Source organism: Felis catus, chromosome C1 (genome assembly GCF_018350175.1).
Source record: "Felis catus isolate Fca126 chromosome C1, F.catus_Fca126_mat1.0, whole genome shotgun sequence".
Classification (NCBI taxonomy): domain Eukaryota; kingdom Metazoa; phylum Chordata; class Mammalia; order Carnivora; family Felidae; genus Felis; species Felis catus.
Window position 1 is genome coordinate 21,971,039 of NC_058375.1, and position 16,762 is coordinate 21,987,800.

The window sequence follows — 16,762 nt, forward strand, 5'->3', positions numbered from 1 at the left end:
CCAATGGGGGAGGCAGCGTGGCATGCTGGGGAAAACGTGGGCTCTGAAATCAGATCGATCTGGTGTGAGTCCCGGCTTCCCCACTGGCTGTAACTGAATGACATGAGAGAGGTCATGACCTCCGTTTCCTCCGCATAAAACAGGAATCCTGGGAGTGCCAATCAGGATGCTCCGGATTAGTCGAATGCCACTGTGTCCAGGAAGGTGCTCTGTCACCCCTGAAATATGATCTGAAATGCAGGGATCTGGTGCTACAGACAGGGGATTTCCTGGAAGAAGAATGCCTATTCTCTGTAGGCAGGAGTCAGCTCACAGATTGTCATCAGTGGGTTATGAAATCAAGCTAGTGGGTTGTAAGCAACATTTTTTTTTTCAGTTAAGATTGAGGAACAGAGAATTAAGAAGAACACACTGCATCACACATAGTAAGGGCAAATACTGCTCCATAAAACTTTGGTTTCCGTTATATATATACTCATACATATATCTATGTACTGGATTACAGTGTAAAATGTAATTCTTACCATGGGTCAGTATGACAATTTAGTTTAACACTGATCTAGCCCAGACCACACCTGCCCTCGGGCAGGCAGGTGGAGAGATGCCACGGGCAACTGAGGTGGGGTGGTGTCAGAATACCCTGATGTCCACCACAACTGTGGCCCAAATTAGAGGTGGCCGGAGGGGATGAGACGCAGGCGACCAAAATGTCTCCTTAACCAGGACTGGTTTTCTCCACCAAAGGCTCCCGGGATCGCCCTGGCACAGCTGGGAGAACCTGCCTTTCTCTTTGCAGGAAGCTGGGACTGGTTTTCAGCCAGCTACAAGCATTAGTGGCAATCTAAGCTTATCGCGTTCCAACATCTCTGCCTCAGTTTCCTCACTGGCGTGGCAGAGCTAGACTAGGTGACTTCTATAGCCCGTGGACATGCATAGTGTGAAGGGTGACCTTCCAACAATGGGAGGCCAATGCTGAGGTGGGTTCTATGAGGATCTTTGGAGGCCTCCTCCCAGCAAGACTGAGCCCTGCTCGCCCACAGCAGTAATCAGCCTTCACTGGCTTTTCCTCCTTTCCCTGGCTCCCTCTCCCAATCCTTCACTCCTGCTTCCTGGGATCACCCCCCCAGCAAACTGTCCACCCTCACTCAGTCCTTGCCTCAGGCTCTGCTTTCAGGGAACCCCAAATAGAACATCCGGCTTTGTCATTTCCTTGCTGAGTGATCTCGCCCAAGTAGTTTACTTCTCTGGACCTCAGTCTCCTCCTTTATGAAAAGGAAGAATAATAAAAGCAGCGCTTAATTACTGCGCTGTGTGCCAGGCCCCGCGCTGTTACACCGCAGTGTTCCAGCTAACCATCAAAACCCCTTATTGTCCGTTTTATAGGTGAAAAATCTGATGATCTGAGAGGTCAGTTCATAGTGGAAGGTGAGGCTGGTATTCAGACTGAGGTTGTCTGCCTGGGGCCTGAACTCTCAACCAGTGATACCAACCTCACCACACTGCTTTGAACATTTAATGCAGTCACTGGGGTAACGCATGGGAAGGCACTTATGTGACCTGGAAAGTGCCATAGAAATGCTGAGTGGAATTACTCAGTTCAGCATTTTACTGAGAACACAGGCACCGTCTATCTTGTCTGGCTTTGTTGTGTCACAGACCTTAGCACAGCGCCATACGTTTCTGCTGAATGGCAGAATCCCATCCCAAGCTCTAGGGAATGTGATCCCTCAGCGGTTTTCCAGAGTGTTCTCCTCATGGGGTTCCAGCACACTTTCTAGGAACTAAGCTAACAAAACAAAAGCAGCAACCACACACTTGCCCAGGTTAGGGGCCCGTCTTCCTCTCGGCCCCTTACTGGTGAGTTGCCAGGGCCTCGGGGTCAGGATGTGGGTCACACCCAGTCAGGAGATCCCAGCCTGCTCCCCGCACCTGGCGGTTCCTACCTGGCTGCAGCTGCTCAAAGTCCATCAACATCCTGTAGGCCGTGCAGGGATTGACACTCAGGGTGGCGGCGCTCTGAAGAGGGATGTCACTTGGAACTCCGATCAGTGCTTCCTCGCTGAACACAGCCTCAGTCCGCCAGGTTCCTGAGTCAGGGGATGGGGCCGGAGTCGTGAGAAAGGCTCTCTCTCCACAACTGGCCCCAAGACACCCTCCTCAGTAAATGGGCACCTAAGACATCAGCCTTCAATTCAAGTAAGACTCAGGGAAAAAAGATCTTGAAATCCTTTTGAATCTCTGAGTCCTCATGATAGCGATTTTGTTATTAGCCCATTAGTTCCATCAGATGTAGCTAAGGATCTGAAGCTACTGGATTCTGAGTAACATCACAACCAGGGCAAGAGACGCTGCGAAAGCCTCCCTTTCCCTATTCGGTCCTCATTCTCCTTACGTAGGGCACGTTGAGTTGGGCGGTATTACGGAAAAAAGCATGAAAGTAGAAGTCAAAGGCCTAGCTTCGGGACCTGGTTTTGCTGGTCTGCTGGTTTGCGCAAATTACTGCGTTTTGGTTACCCTCATATGTAAATGATACTGGCCTCCTCCAAGAGCTGCTGCACAAATCAAATGACACAAGGGCAATGACAAACTCTTGTAAACTGGAGAGAAGTGACCATTAACCTCCAGGCCACGTTCTAGCTGCAGACAAAAGAATTGTAAAATGTCAGTGTTGAGAAGGCCCTTAGAGCATCGAGTTTAACCTCCTCATTTAACATTTAAAGTGACTTGCCCAAAGTCACCCGACTAATCTGGGCGCCCCACCTACAGATACTTAGTGGGGGCCATGTGCTCGGACAGTGTAGACGCGTTCCGTCCTTTCATGGAGTTTCATTCCAGGGGAAATCAGGTGAGAAACAGACAATTGCAGTGGGGAGAATTCCTTGAGATGGGGGTCAGGGACAGCTTCTCTGAGGAGGTGCAGGCTATGAGTTAAAGGGTATTGAGGCCAAGAATGTCACTCACGGAGTACGCCAAGAATGTCACTCACGGAGTATACCAAGAATGGTCTAGGAGAGGAAAAAGCATATGGAGAGGCTCTGAGGCAGGACAGACAGAAGATGGACCTAGGAGGATACACGCTGCAGGGCGGAGAGTGATGGGAAGGCAGGCTCGGGCCATGGCTGAAGTGGCTTGGACCACAGGAACGTCCCCCAGACTCTCACAATCCTGACCCACAGTAACCGTGAGCTATGCTGTCCCTGAGTACATTCACATATATAAATACGTACCCCTACATGTAACAGAAATCAAAGGCTCATGGGACAATATTTACCCTACTGTGTATGATATCCTGTTATTTTCTATTCTACTGTGACTGATTTTAGGGGAAAAAAGTGCCGTTTGCAACCCATTGGATCAATTTCACTGATGGGTCACAACCTGCATCTGACAGGTGCTCACCCATGCGGGCAGGATCCTGTGTAAAGCAGAGGTGAGGAGAACAGACTTGGAGACAAACAGACGCGATTCAAGCCTTGGCTCTTGGGCCGTGCACTCATGAGGTCGCCTTAGAGAAACGGTTACTGGCTTGGAATCTGGTGGCTGTGGTATCTTAGGGGCCGCTCTGGAGCGTGTGCACCTGCCCAGTTGCTGGGATTCTAATGGTACCCTGGCTCCACAGGGTCAGGGGTGGGGTGGAGGGGACAGCCTAGGTGACTACTACTTGCGCCGTAAGTGGAGAGAGACAATGTGGGCTTTAGGGACCAGGTAGTATAGACAAGAGGCAGGAACACATTCTATTAAGAGCTGCACTGGTAGATCTGTGGCTGAGAAAATAAGACACTGAAAAACTGACGGCTCCCTTTGGAATCTAGGCGGTATCCTGGCATTTTTCTGGGCTTCACCCAGCCTGGTTTTCAAATCTTCACGGTCACCTTCGTCATCATGGCCCCTACTTCTCTTGGCCAACGTGTGCCGTGTCTACTCTGGTCAATCACCTAGTGTAGGGTTTTCTATGCATGAAATTAGGGGTGTTTTCTAATTTCCCTTAAAGGCACAACAATGGAAATTCAGAGCTTGACACAAATTTCTGGGGCCTGGCAGTTCCTCATCCTCTTCTAAAGAGAACCTGGGTGGGATGGGGGCAGCGCCCATGGTCAGCCCTGAGGGCTTTCAGGGTTTTAAAGTAAAAATCCTTAGATCCTGGAGTGGGGGACCTGCTTAAAACTCCCAGCTTTGCCATTCCTGATTTGTGTGATTTAGAATTCTCATTTTACCTTCTTTGACACTAATGTCATTGTGTGAAGATTAAATATGACATTTGTACAGACTATCATCGTGCCTAGTACATAGGAGGTGTGTAATGTCTCTTGGTTTCCTTTTCTGGTCCTAAGTCCCATGCTCTAGTTCTCAGGATTCCTGTTCCTTGCTCCTGTGCAACTGACCCTTAACCATCTCCACTATCTAACGCAGGGGTCGGCAAACTGCGGTCGTGGGCCAAACCTGGCTCACCACCTGATTTTGTAAGCCAAGTTTTATTGGAACATAGTCATGATCACTTTTTATGTATTGTCCATGATGGTTTACGATGGCAGAGTTGAGTGTAGGCAGTTGGCCTGCAAAGCCTAAAATATTTACAAATTGGTCCTTTACAATTTCTTAAGTCTATTTATTTATTTTTGAGAGAGAGAAAGAAGGCCAGAGAGAGAGACAGAGAGAGAGAGAGAGAGCGTGCACAAGTGATGGAAGGGCAGAGAGAGGGGGAGACACAGCATCCGAGGCAGGCTCCAAGCTCTGAGCTGTCAGCACAGAGCCTGATGTGGGGCTCAAACCCACAAACCATGAGATCATGAGCTGAGCTATAGTCAGATGCCTAACCGACTGAGCCACTCAGGCACCCCATGAATTGGTCCTTTAAAAAAAAGTTTGCTGACCTTGATCTAATGTGTATAGAATTTTAATTCGCAATAATGGTTGTACGTATCCCTCAGCTGAGCTGCATGAATTAGTTGAGATATGCCAGCAACAATGGTTAGCTCCACTTTAGAGATGCAGAAACTGAGGCTCAAAGTAGCTGTGACTTAAACAAGGTCACCCAAGAGGGTGAAAGAAGATTCCCAAGCAGGTGCTCTCGCTGCTGCCCTGTGCTGCCTCGAGAGGGTTTTGAGGGTTTCCAATGAGAAAGTCAGTCTGCACGTTCTCTGGCCCAGTCTCCCTGGGGACTGGCGACATGTGGGAAAAAGCTGGCCATGGGCACAGCTCAGTAACATGAAGGATGACCAAGGTCTGGCCAGTTGAGGACGTATTTGTTTAATGGCTGCCACTCTTACCAAACTGCAGTCTTCACTAGAAGAAAGGCCACGTCTGTTCACTGCTATATCAGAGCCCAGCTCACAAAATGTTTACTAAATAAACAGAGCTAGAGTCCCGGTCATTATAAAGTCCTCTTGCTCTTTGGCACCTGGTGGGGAAGATTCCCCTTTTCTTTGGGGAGAATTCCCCGTTCTGGTTGACACCCACCTCTACAGGCGCTATTCCCCTGGCAGACGTCCCTTCTTCTCTCCAAATCTAGTGACCGAGTTCTGTTCCTCTAGCTCCTAACTCCAACCTGTCTTCCCAGACCCACGGCACTGCCTTGTTCAGACCCTTATCAACTGAAGCCCCATCTGTTTAGCCACCTCCTTACTGGCTTCCTGCCTCTACCCTCTGCCTCTCCAGAGCATGCTCTGTGCTGTCCAAGTCTGGTCCTCTTCTTCTTCTTCTTCTTTTTTAAGTGTACTTATCTTGAGAGAAGAGAAAGCGAGGGGGCAGAGAGAGGAGCTGCCAGTGCAGAGCCCGACGCGGGGCTCAAACTCACAAACTGGAGATCATGACCTGAGCCAAAGTCAAGAGTCCGATGTTTAACCAAGACTGAGCCACCCAGGCGCCCCCACTCATTCTTAACTCTTCTTTGGGCTCTCCCTGACCATAGATGTCAGCCCTCCATGACCGGGTCCCCGCCTACCTCTATAGCCTCATCTCGCTTCTCCTACGTCCCCGCAGGGACACAGCCGCACCAGGCTACAGCAGCTCCGACAGTGCCGAGCCTTCTCCTGCCGCCGTACCTTTGCACGTGCTGCACTGCTTGTCAGCGCTTCCTCACCTAGCCCACTGGCTATGCTTCTACCCAGTCTTCCAGATGGAGTTCAAGCACCACTTCTTTGGGAAGTTGCTCCAAATGCTCCCCGAGATGGGGGGGCTCTTGCCTTCGTGTCCATCCTCTCATTATAGCGCTAACTAGACTGTTAACGTATTACGTGTTGTTTTTCCATTCTCGAGTTCCCCACCCCCAGCCAAGAACACTTTGAGGGCAGAGACTGTGTCTGACGGGGGCGGCCTCAAAGCACCAGTCCGACGGCATCGATAGTGAATCCTGCAGCTCTCAGTTTGCTCAGATGGCGTGGCTCTTTCATGGCCAGGTGGGGCTGCAGGAGAGAGTGGGGCCATTCTTGGCAGCAAATCTGATCTCAAAGAAAAGAGCTTCTAATAGACTTCTGTTACTGTTTTTTTCCTGCCTGGTACCTTTTTCTTTCTAGAACTGCTCCCTCCTCACCTCTGAGGCTGTCAACCACAAGGCCCCACCCTTTAAACCACAGAGGTGGGCAAGACGCTCCATTGAGGCAACTGGAATGACCCAACCCCATACTCCTGGTGTGGTTCTAGGCCATAAGTATCTTTACCACAAGTATTTTTGCCATATAACTAATTACGTAAGGCAATGTTGCTGTAAAACAAAACAAAACAAAACAAAACAAAACAAAACAAAAACTGGTTGACAGTTTGTTGGTTTCATCTGCTGGCTGACAGTTTGGTTTCATTTCTCCATTGACACAGTCCTCCTATTTCATATTATATCAACTTTAGCCCTTGTAACAGTCTAAAAAGTAGCAGAGAGTTTTGAACCCACATTTCCCAGAGAACTTTGGAACGTCTATCAGTGGAAATGAGACAATATGCCAAAACCAGACAACAGTGTGAAAGGCTTTCACAACCCGATACAAAGCCCAGTTACAAATGTGCATCCTAGTATTTGGAATCTGATCAAGGAAGACATTTTAGCAACAACAGCAACAACAACAGTGCCATACTGATTGAGGAGACGAGTCAACAAGCACCAAAAAACCGTGTGATACTAGGAACAAAAGACTCTGAAGGCAAGTGCTTAGGTACATTTTGTGGATCCACAGAATAAAATCAGTTATTTGTGTGTATTGCCATGAATCTACACTATACATTTTGAATGTACTGAAATAGTTTGTATTTCGCAGTAGTCTTTTCATTACCCATTTTGTGTTTGATGATGTCCTTTTTAGTGAATGTCCCTCTTTTATTTTTCACAATTTTGTCTTCTACAGCAAAATTGCCTACGGCCAGTCAGTTATGCTGTGAAAAAACCTGCGGTGTAGATGGTGTGAAACTACTGAGTATGAAGGGGTTCATGGATGGGCAAAGACCCAGGCAGTGTCGGGCAGAGCCCTGCTGGTGGAGGGATGTGGTTGCACTGGACAGATTGTGGAGGCCATGTTCATTTGTTCCCAGTTTGATGCAAACCTCAGGATGCTGGTGGCCATCTATGAAAGGTCGGTTTGAATCTCAGCTGCACCACTTACTGGCTAGGCGATCTTGGGCAAGTTGCTTAATATTTAATATTTATCTCATATCTACCTCCTGTTGTGGGAATAACTGAGTTCATACATGTAAAGTGCTTAGAACAGGGCCTGGTGCAAAGGGAGTAGACAACAAATATTTGTTAATGCTATTATATCACTAGGTGGGGAGATCCTATCTGAGAACTAGCAAGAAAACACAATGAGCTCTGATATCACTGGGGTTCCTGGATCCAGCTTTCCATCTCTTGCCCGTCCCAGTTCCAGAAATCAATTAACTTCTTTTTTTGCAGAGCAAGTTTGCGCTGACTGTAAGTTATAACCCAAAGGGTCCTAACACTGTAGTTTAGCAGAAACAGAGTGGGAATAAGAGTTTGGTGGGTTCTCTTTCAGTTTGCTCTTTGGACAAGGGCTTCTTCCCAAGTTTCAGTTCTTCTTCTTCTTTTTTTAATGTTCATTTATTTTTGAGAGAGAGAAAGAGCGCGTGCGCGTGAGAGTGGGGGAGGGGCAGAGAGAGGGAGACACAGAATCCGAAGCAGGCTCCAGGCTCCGAGCTGTCAGCGCAGAGCCTGATGCGGGGCTCGAACCCACGAACCGTGAGATCATGACCTGAGCCGAAGTCGGCTGCTTAACTGGCTGAGCCACCCAGGTGCCCCCTTAGCTTCAGTTCCTTATATGTCCAATGGGGTGGTTAGTGTCTTCCCTGCTTCCCTCTCGTGATTGCTCTCACGATCCTGTATATAATGTCTGTGCCTCAAAAAGTGTGAAGTGTTAAAGAACAAAACTCACCAACGACTCACCATATATCAAAGAAAACCCCAACTTCTTAGCTTGGCTTTTGCAGGGCTTCCCCCATGTGGCCCCACTACCTGTGTGACCTTCTTTATCACTTAAGCAGACTTCTGTGCGCAAATCCTCTGCCAAGGCTACATTGAATGTCTCACTATTTTCCAAACCGACCTTTGGGTCTGCTCATTTTGCTCCCTCCAAATGCAATGATTTCTGGCTCATTTCCACCTCACATAATTCGCCCGTCAAACATCCATTCCAGAGAAGCCTCCTCTGTGAAGTCCCGATCCTTCCTTAAGACTCTCTCACTCTCTCTCTCTCTCTCTCACACACACATTCGCGGGCACACAGAGGAGCCAGAAGTGTCCTCGGCTTCCTGTAAACTTGTAACATGTAACACACCCTTTATTGAAGTTACTAGTTTGGAGATTTCTTCAATTAAAATTTAACCTCCTGCAGGGCAGGGGCTGTCTTATTTGGATTTCCCATTGTACCATCTAGCAGGGATTTAGGGATGCAGGGATTCAGAGAATCACCGCTCTGATCAGTACGGGCCCAAGGAGATGAGAGGACAGGTCGTCACCCCCAGAGCAGATGAAACAGACTTTCTGCTCTCCTTGTCCAGCTCCCATCCCTACTGGCAGTGGGTACACGGACTCAATAATAAATCCCGCATTGCTCAGTTACACTGAGCCAATGTGCAAACATTTCCAGTGTGGGTGGAATACAATCCGGACAACGAAAGGCTGCAGACACCTGGAGAAACTTACCCAAACCGGCATTTGCTGGAATCACCCAGTCTCCTGGCTTCACCCCAGTCACACTGCTGCCCACTGCCACCACCTGTCCAACACCTTCATTCCCTCCAACAGCAGGCAGCTTGGGAAGGAGGCCATAATTCCCTAAGGGAGAAGAGCAGAGGGTCACCTGGTGAAGCTCGGGCAGTGACAGAGCATGAACTTTATAGAGTTGGATCTGAGCCTGATCTGGGGTCTGCCTTTGGCCTGCTGTGTAACTAACCAGCCTCTCTGAGCCTCAGCCTTTTCATCTGTAAAGGGGAAATACTTTTCAGCATCCGTGGTTATTATGGGGATTAGCTAATGTATGAAATGAGCCCAGCATATCGCAGGCACCTCACAGTGGTTGGTTTACTCCCCACTGCAATCTTCCTAACTCTCAAAAAGCCTCACACTCCAGAGAGGGGAGGCCAGAGAGGGCTTGCAGTCTGCAGATGGCTCATCTGGAGAACAGCTGCTGCTAATCACAGGAATTTCACACCCGCACCTGAGGAAGAATGGAATCGAGGAGGTGGCGGGCTAAGCAAAAAAGCCAATTAACATAAGCCACAGAAACCAAGGTTACCTTGGATCATATTTATGTCAGATGGATTGATAGGGGCCGCCAGCATCCTCACATGGACGTCTGATCCGCCCACAGCAGCTAGCTCCAGGTCCTTCAGTCTAAGCACAAAGCCAAAGAGAGAGATGTTAATGTCACCCAGGATAGACAGGGCGTCTTTTGCTCAAATCATCTCCCCGAAGTAGGTCAGGGTGGCCAGATTTTTGAGCTGCCATTGTGTGGCCGGGAGTTAAGGTTGTTAGAAGAGAGAAAGGTGCTGTAAGGAATTAGCACAGGCTACAGGTTAACTCTCTCACTAACTGCAAATGGAAAATCTCTAGCGCCCTCTCAATCCCACTGCCCGTTCTGGGACAGAAAGCAGTGAGACCTTCTGCTGGCCTGGATTAGCCTTGTGTTTTCCAAAACTTGCTTATCAGAATCACCTGGTGTGCTTACGCATAATGTAGATTCTCAGGCCCCAGCTCTGACCTACTGAACCAGAATCTCAAGATAAGGGATGCCCCAAGTGGGTCTTATAGACAGCCATAACTGAGACACAGTGGGCTAGCTTATTTGTTCTCTGCTTTCTTTTTCTTTCTTTCTTTCTCTTTCTTTCTTTCTCTCTCTCTCTCCTTCCTTCCTTCCTTCCTTCCTTCCTTCCTTCCTTTCTTTCTTTCTTTCTTTCTTTCTTTCTTTCTTTCTTTCTTTCTTTCTTTCTTTCTTTCTTTCTTTCTTTCTTTCTTTCTTTCTTTCTTTCTTTCTTTCTCACATTTCTGTTAGTTGCAGAGCAGGTGAAACAGGGAGATGCCCTTTGTAGTTCAGGAAGAACTCCCTGGGTGACTGTGATCCACCCCCTGGAGTGATGTCCCTTTGGGCCCGAATCCTGGTCAGAAAGGATGCTGAAAGGAGAGCTGAGCCATAGCACTGCCAAGAGCCTCTCCCATTACAGGTGGGATTTCTAGGTGGTAACAACTGTTCACAGTGGGCCCTAGGCACCATGGGACTAATGTCTTTATGCATTAGAGCTTTGGTTAATGGGTTAAACCTGCTAAAGGGCTGGTGGCAATGTCCATGTATTATTTTTATTTATTTTAAATGTTTTTTTGAAATGTTTATTTATTTTTGAGAGGGACAGCGTGAGCAGGGGAGGGGAGGAGAGAGAGGGAGACACAGAATCGGAAGCAGGCTGCAGGCTCCAGGCTCATTGCCCGATGCGGGGCTCAAACTCACAAACGGTGAGATCATGACTGAAGTTAGACGCTCAACCGGCTGAGCCACCCAGGTGCCCCTTATTTTTATTTTTTACAAAAGGAGACGTTCTGGGGCTGAGGAGCCTGCTTAAGATTCTCTCCCCACCTTCCCCCCCCCCCCGCCCCACCCCTCCCCTGTGCATGCTCTTGCAAGTTAAAAAAAGAAAAAAAAATAGGAGACCTTCCACCCAGAAAGCACTGATCAGTGTACAAGACCAGTGGGTCTTGGTGACTTTTTAATTACCAGGGACTCCTTTATTTCTCCACACCAAGACTTCATGTTCGCAATGTTTTCCTTTACCCAGATGTACTTTTTTGGTGGTTTATTTATTTTGAGAGAGAGGGAGAGGATCCCAAGCAGATTCTGTGCTGTCAGCGTGTGGAGCCTGATGGGGCTCGATCTTATGAGACCTGAGATCATGACCTGAGCCAAACTCAAGTCAGACGCTTCATCGACTGAGCCACCCAGGCACCCTGTCCTCTACCCAATGTACTTGTAATAATTCTCATTTTTAGTTACCGAAGGCACATATAACTGCCACACAAAGGTTCTTAGCATTAGGCAACAGTGTTACTAAACTAGGCTGATATAACCCTACCCACTTCTGGCAGAAATCTGACCTTTTAATTATACCTGAGGCTCCATTGGAGGTAAAAGTGTGATTTTCAAGAAATGCCTTGTATTAATAGTAGCAATAATGGTGGCAGGTATTTATGTGGTATTTGTAATATATCAGGTCCTGTGCTAAGGGATTTAAATACATGATCTGATCTAAGATACAATTCCCTTGTGAGGAAAGTATGAATAGTCCCATTTGGTCAAGTAGGAAACGCAGGCTCCTGGAGATTATGAAACGTACACAGGGGGAGATAACCGGTCAGTGGCAGGGCTCCCCTACTTCCCAAGTTGGCACTCCAAATTACTGTGCTCTATTATTAGAATCCTGAAAATAGCCTGGGAACGCCCCTGACTGCCTACGAGGACCCCTAACGACCTAAGGGGCTCAATCTGGGAATCCCTGTCCCGGACCATGACCAAAGTAAGACAGACCATGCCTTACCATGACTAAGAAACAGCTGCAAAAAACTGGATTAGAGACACTCTATAGAAAATAGTTAACTAGGAAGGAGTTAGGACCAAGGCAGGGAGAAAAAAGAAAGGGCTCTTTTTGTTTAGGTGCTTATTAAGGAATGTATGTATTTATACACAGCTGGAGGAGGGGGGAGTCCTTATAATAATCATCATCATAAGTACTGTTCGAGTGCTTATCAGTGAGAGAGACACTAGGCTAAGTGCTTTCAATGCCAGCTTTCTACCATTATTCTGATTTTATGGCTGAGGAACAAAGGCACAAAAGAAGTAAATAACTTATTCAAGGCCACCAAAAGTAGTAAGTAAGTGGCTGATCGGATTTGAACCTAGTGGTCTGATGCTAGAGAAGCCAGATGGTAAGGGGCTAAGCAGACCAAGCAGAGGGCAGCATGGTGTAGAGGCCTGGTCCTTGCTGGACCTGCCTGGGGAGACGGGGAGGGGTTAGCAGCAGGCAGAACAGGGACCATCAGCCGGACAGTGATGCTTCTCTACGAACACACAGAGAACAGATGCGTAAGCCTGCATTCTGAGAAAAATCCCGCCCAGAGCAAATGGGTTGCAGATTGGCTGCCTCTCTATATTATCTGTACTGCTTCTCTCGTACGTTTCGCAGAAACCAGAGTTTTTCTGTAAGCCAACAAAGTCCATGTACTCAAGCTGCTTAAAGACATTTTTTTCTGCCCATTTTTTACATGCTCTTCCCTCAGCCCAGAATTTCTTTTCCACTGCTTCTCCACAGAGCAGGAAGTTCAATTCACCCTTTAAGACTTCTTTTGACCCTCTTCTTGGTCCTGAAAAAAATCACTTGCTCCATCCTCAGTGTTTTCATTACACAGAAGGGGTGACACCATTTTAAGACCATCTTACATGAGTTTATCGCTTTTTAGTTTATCAAGTCTTTCCATATATTTCTTTTCAATTCATCACAACAGGCCTACATTCACATTCCTTTCCCCAAACTACGTGGGGGAGATGTATGTATGCCAGAGTTCAGAACCATGTTATTATCTACATCCCCCTGTGGGGGTTGAGGCAGCACTCTGTGATCAGAAACACTGTTTCTGCAGCAAAATGTATGAATATTCACGCTAAGCGGGATGAATAAACACATATATATGAATATATAGAATAAATGTAAAAACTTCACACAAGATGAGGTCTTCCCTCCAAATGAGTTGTAAAACAACAGAAATCAAAACAGAACTGTCAGCTGACAGAACGTTCTGACTTTGTCGTTGTAGATTCCAATTTGGATTTGGATCCAGGTCTTTCGGACTCGGTTCAGGACTCTTTTTACCTATCCCTTAGTTTTACAGCCAGAATGTGCATGTCTGTTGTCTCCCCACTTGGCTGTGAGCTCCCAGACAGCAGAGAATTCTTAGTCTTACCTCCGTGTTTAGCACAGTGCCTGGGACCAAAGCAGTGCTCAAGAATGCTTCCTAATGAAATTACGCGACTTTCCTCCCTATTGAGAAAATGTGACATAAAGGTGTCAGCCATTTTTGGGGAATCAGGGGAGAGGCTCAAGGCACAGGGATTTAGCTACTGAGGCTTATACTTGCTCTTCCTGGTTCTGGGCTATTTAGGAAAATAACCCTGAAGGATGGGTACAAATGAGAATGGAGATTGTCCCTCAGAGAGTTTGGTCTAAGCAAAAACCCATGGCTCTCTTCCTCACAGGAAAGTGCAGGTGAGGTTTGCAGTAAATCGTACTTTAAAAATCTAGATGGCCATGGTCGAGATGGGAATACAGGTGGATCTTAGTTCACAGATGAAGGGAGGAGCATGGGTTTGAAGTGAATAGGCAGTCCTGGGTTTGAATCCTGCCTTGGTCATTTACCAGCTAGATAACCTCAAAATACTCATCTGTGAAATGGGGAGAACACTTAGAAACTAGCTCATAGGAGTAAATGAGTTAATGTAAATAATTTGCTAGAGTACCTGATACATAGTAGATGCTGAAGAGATGGCAGCTGTTATCAGTGCAGGAATATCCAAGGAAGCCTCTGAAACAATTAGTTGGCTATCCCTCTGAAGAGAATCACTGAATCACTGAAAGACGGCGACTTTTTGGAAAACTCAAGTAAATTTAACTCAGCAAATATTTTACTGACAGTCCTACTCAGTGTCAGGTATTGAGCCAAGAGGCTTAAGGATAAAAAAAAAAAAAATTCTCCTGCCTGGGAGCTTGATGGCACGGGGACTCTCACACGTGGAGTCACTGCGAGAGGCACCCCCAGAGGCAGGCACCCCAGAGGCAGGCTTGCGGTCCTAATCCCAGACTGCGCCCGGAGGGAGGAAATGCAGGGTTAGCCAGCATTGGAAGAAGCATTGGGCTTTGGAAGAAGTGGTACCTTAGTTGGGGTTTGAAGGATAAGTGAGAGTTTACTGGGTGGACTGAGGGAGGAAGGTAGGCTTTCTTGCAAAAGAAAGGAATGGCAAAGAATCTGACTTGATAGTTGGCCAGGCAGTAGGTGCAATCTGGACAGGAGCCAGGGGAATGGAGAGGATTTGATAACCTGGGATCTCTAAAATAAGAAGTGGTATTGATGTCACTCCCTCCACACGGGAGTGGGAAATCTCTGACGGCTCCTGGGCTTCTGGCGTGGACAACTGGATATTGACACAGAGAGGAAGGGAGAGTGGTTTGGAGCGGGGAGGGAGGTGTTATATTTGGAGCTTGAAGCCGCGTGGTATGGGGAGAGGGCACTCCAGGCTAGACGTACAGAGCTGTGAGTCAGCTGGATGTAGTGGGAGTCGAGGCAGGCAGATCATCTTGCTCTGGGCGATCTGGCTGAACAATGAAGAGAAACTAATGCTGACAGTTTCCTAAGCTCCAGGCATTGTGCTTAGCATTTTATACACGTGAGGCTGGTTAGTCCTCGAAACACCTATCAGGAGGGTGTTATCTCCCCAATTCACAAACAGGAAACTGAAGCTCAGAGGAAGGAACTTGTCTAAGGTAAAACTCTGATTAAGTGGCAAAAATTGCCCTAAAGGTTGACTCTGAAGCTCAGACTGCTGAACACTAAGCCAGCATCCTTTACACCGTGTGGAATTTCCATCCTGAGAGACAGTATTAGGCACTCCCGGGGTGTAGGATATGTCTGAGAAATGCTGCCCAGTAAACGCCCTTTATAGGACTCAGACGGTGCCCCAGCGTCACAAAGGCTGGGAGAAGTCACCCAGGGAAAAAACCCAGGGGACTTTGTGTCATCCAGAGCCTCCAGAGGTAACTCAGCTGGGGACACTGTTTTCACAGCACACCGAGTAACTGCCTGCCCCCAGACAGCAGTTTGAGAAGTGCCGCACGGGGCTACAATCCGCTCCCACTTCTCTGTCTTCTGGGTAGCCTCGCCGCTCTGTGCTGGCTGAAAGTCACAGAAGCGGGAGGGAAGGAGAGCGGGGCAGGGATGAGGGTCTAGGGGCTGCAGAGTTGAAGCTGCGAACCCAGGTGGCTGAGGGAGGGGCTGCGCTGCCAGCCCGGCAGGAGGTGTGTGGGTCAGCTGCATCTCACCAGGGAGACCGGCCCCTGCCTGCCCCATGGAATGCCATTAGCACCACAGACACTGCCGTCCCTGCACACAGTCCTAGCGTCGTCGTCAAGGATACCATGCTGCCGAGACAGGAAGGAAAACGGGGGCCAAGTCTGGATTCCAGGAGTTGGACCTCTGGTGTCATGATAGCAATTTCTTCCTTGTTTTCTTTTTCTTTCTTTCTTTTTTTTTTTTTTTTTTTAACTCGCCAGAGGAACCAGTGGCTGTGTTGTAGAGTGCAAAGGAGGCACCCAAACACAGCCTGGCTAGATCTCAAGTCACTTCCCCAGGAGTGTTCACGGCCTTCCCCTGTGAATGTCATGGCGCCATGCAACTCGGAGGGATGCCACTGTCTTCACTCGACAGATCCCAGACTGGATAAGGTCACAATGGCTCCTTTGAGGCCCCGGCTGTACACCTGTGATGCCATATGAACTACAAGGGAGACAAAAGCAGGCAGAAGAAAGAGCCTTTTGAGATGGGGGAAAAAGAGGCCAGTACTCGGGGGACCGGCTCACTTATATTTGCTGTGTAAGGCAGGCACTGGCCAGCTCAGCGAAGATATCTTTCCCGCCTTCCGCATGTAATTAGCAACCATTTGCACATCTTCCACTCAGTCACCTCAAACTGGTCAATATCATTTTGAGCAGGAAGAACAGGCAGGGAGAGACTGTCACGGGCCAGAGACTTTCTCATGTGCTCACTGCAGAGAGCTAAGAATGTGGCACTGGGTAAAAGTTACCCACATCTTATGTGGCTCTCTCCAGTCTGTCTGCAATCCCCATGTGATCTGCTGAAATGCTGTGCTGGGTACATTGCTCAGAGGTTTGATTAATAATTAATAAGACACACTGGGGATTGTGGAAGAATGAAGTTCTTTGGCTCGCCCCGCAGCAGGGGTGGTTGGCGGCCTCCATTGGTGGGTTCTATAAAGGAGTCCTGGGCTCTCAGGGAAAGCTCCTTTTCCTGAGCCTAGCTCGCACACTTTGTCGGTGTGCTAGGCACGCCCGCTTGCTCCCTGTGCCTCTTCTGGCTTCCCTGCCTCAAAGTCATCTTGCCCTCCCACCATTCAGGACCACTTGCACTTCAGGACAGTCATTTTGAATAGAAAGGCATTAGAGACTTAGGGGGGGAACTTCTGGAAGTTTCTACCCAGAGCTGGCAAAGAAACCC

The 16,762-nt window shown here is 48.1% G+C and overlaps 1 protein-coding gene across 5 annotated transcripts in view; it reads right to left on the bottom strand.

Annotated features, from left to right (window-relative positions):
• MECR (mitochondrial trans-2-enoyl-CoA reductase) overlaps positions 1-16,762 on the bottom strand; it is a 37,060-nt gene that overhangs the window by 13,779 nt on the left and 6,519 nt on the right. For 3 of the 5 annotated variants that reach the window (XM_003989787.6, XM_045035425.1, XM_019836522.3), the window contains exons 2-4: positions 9,735-9,832; positions 9,143-9,274; positions 1,944-2,087 (exon numbers count right to left, since the gene is read on the bottom strand). In XM_003989787.6, the coding sequence (XP_003989836.2) occupies positions 1,944-2,087; positions 9,143-9,274; positions 9,735-9,832 (374 nt within the window). Of the gene's footprint in view, positions 1-1,943; positions 2,088-9,142; positions 9,275-9,734; positions 9,833-13,441; positions 13,519-13,994; positions 16,025-16,762 lie in introns of all 5 variants that reach the window. The other 2 variants (XM_045035424.1, XM_019836524.3) reach the window with 2 other exon arrangements.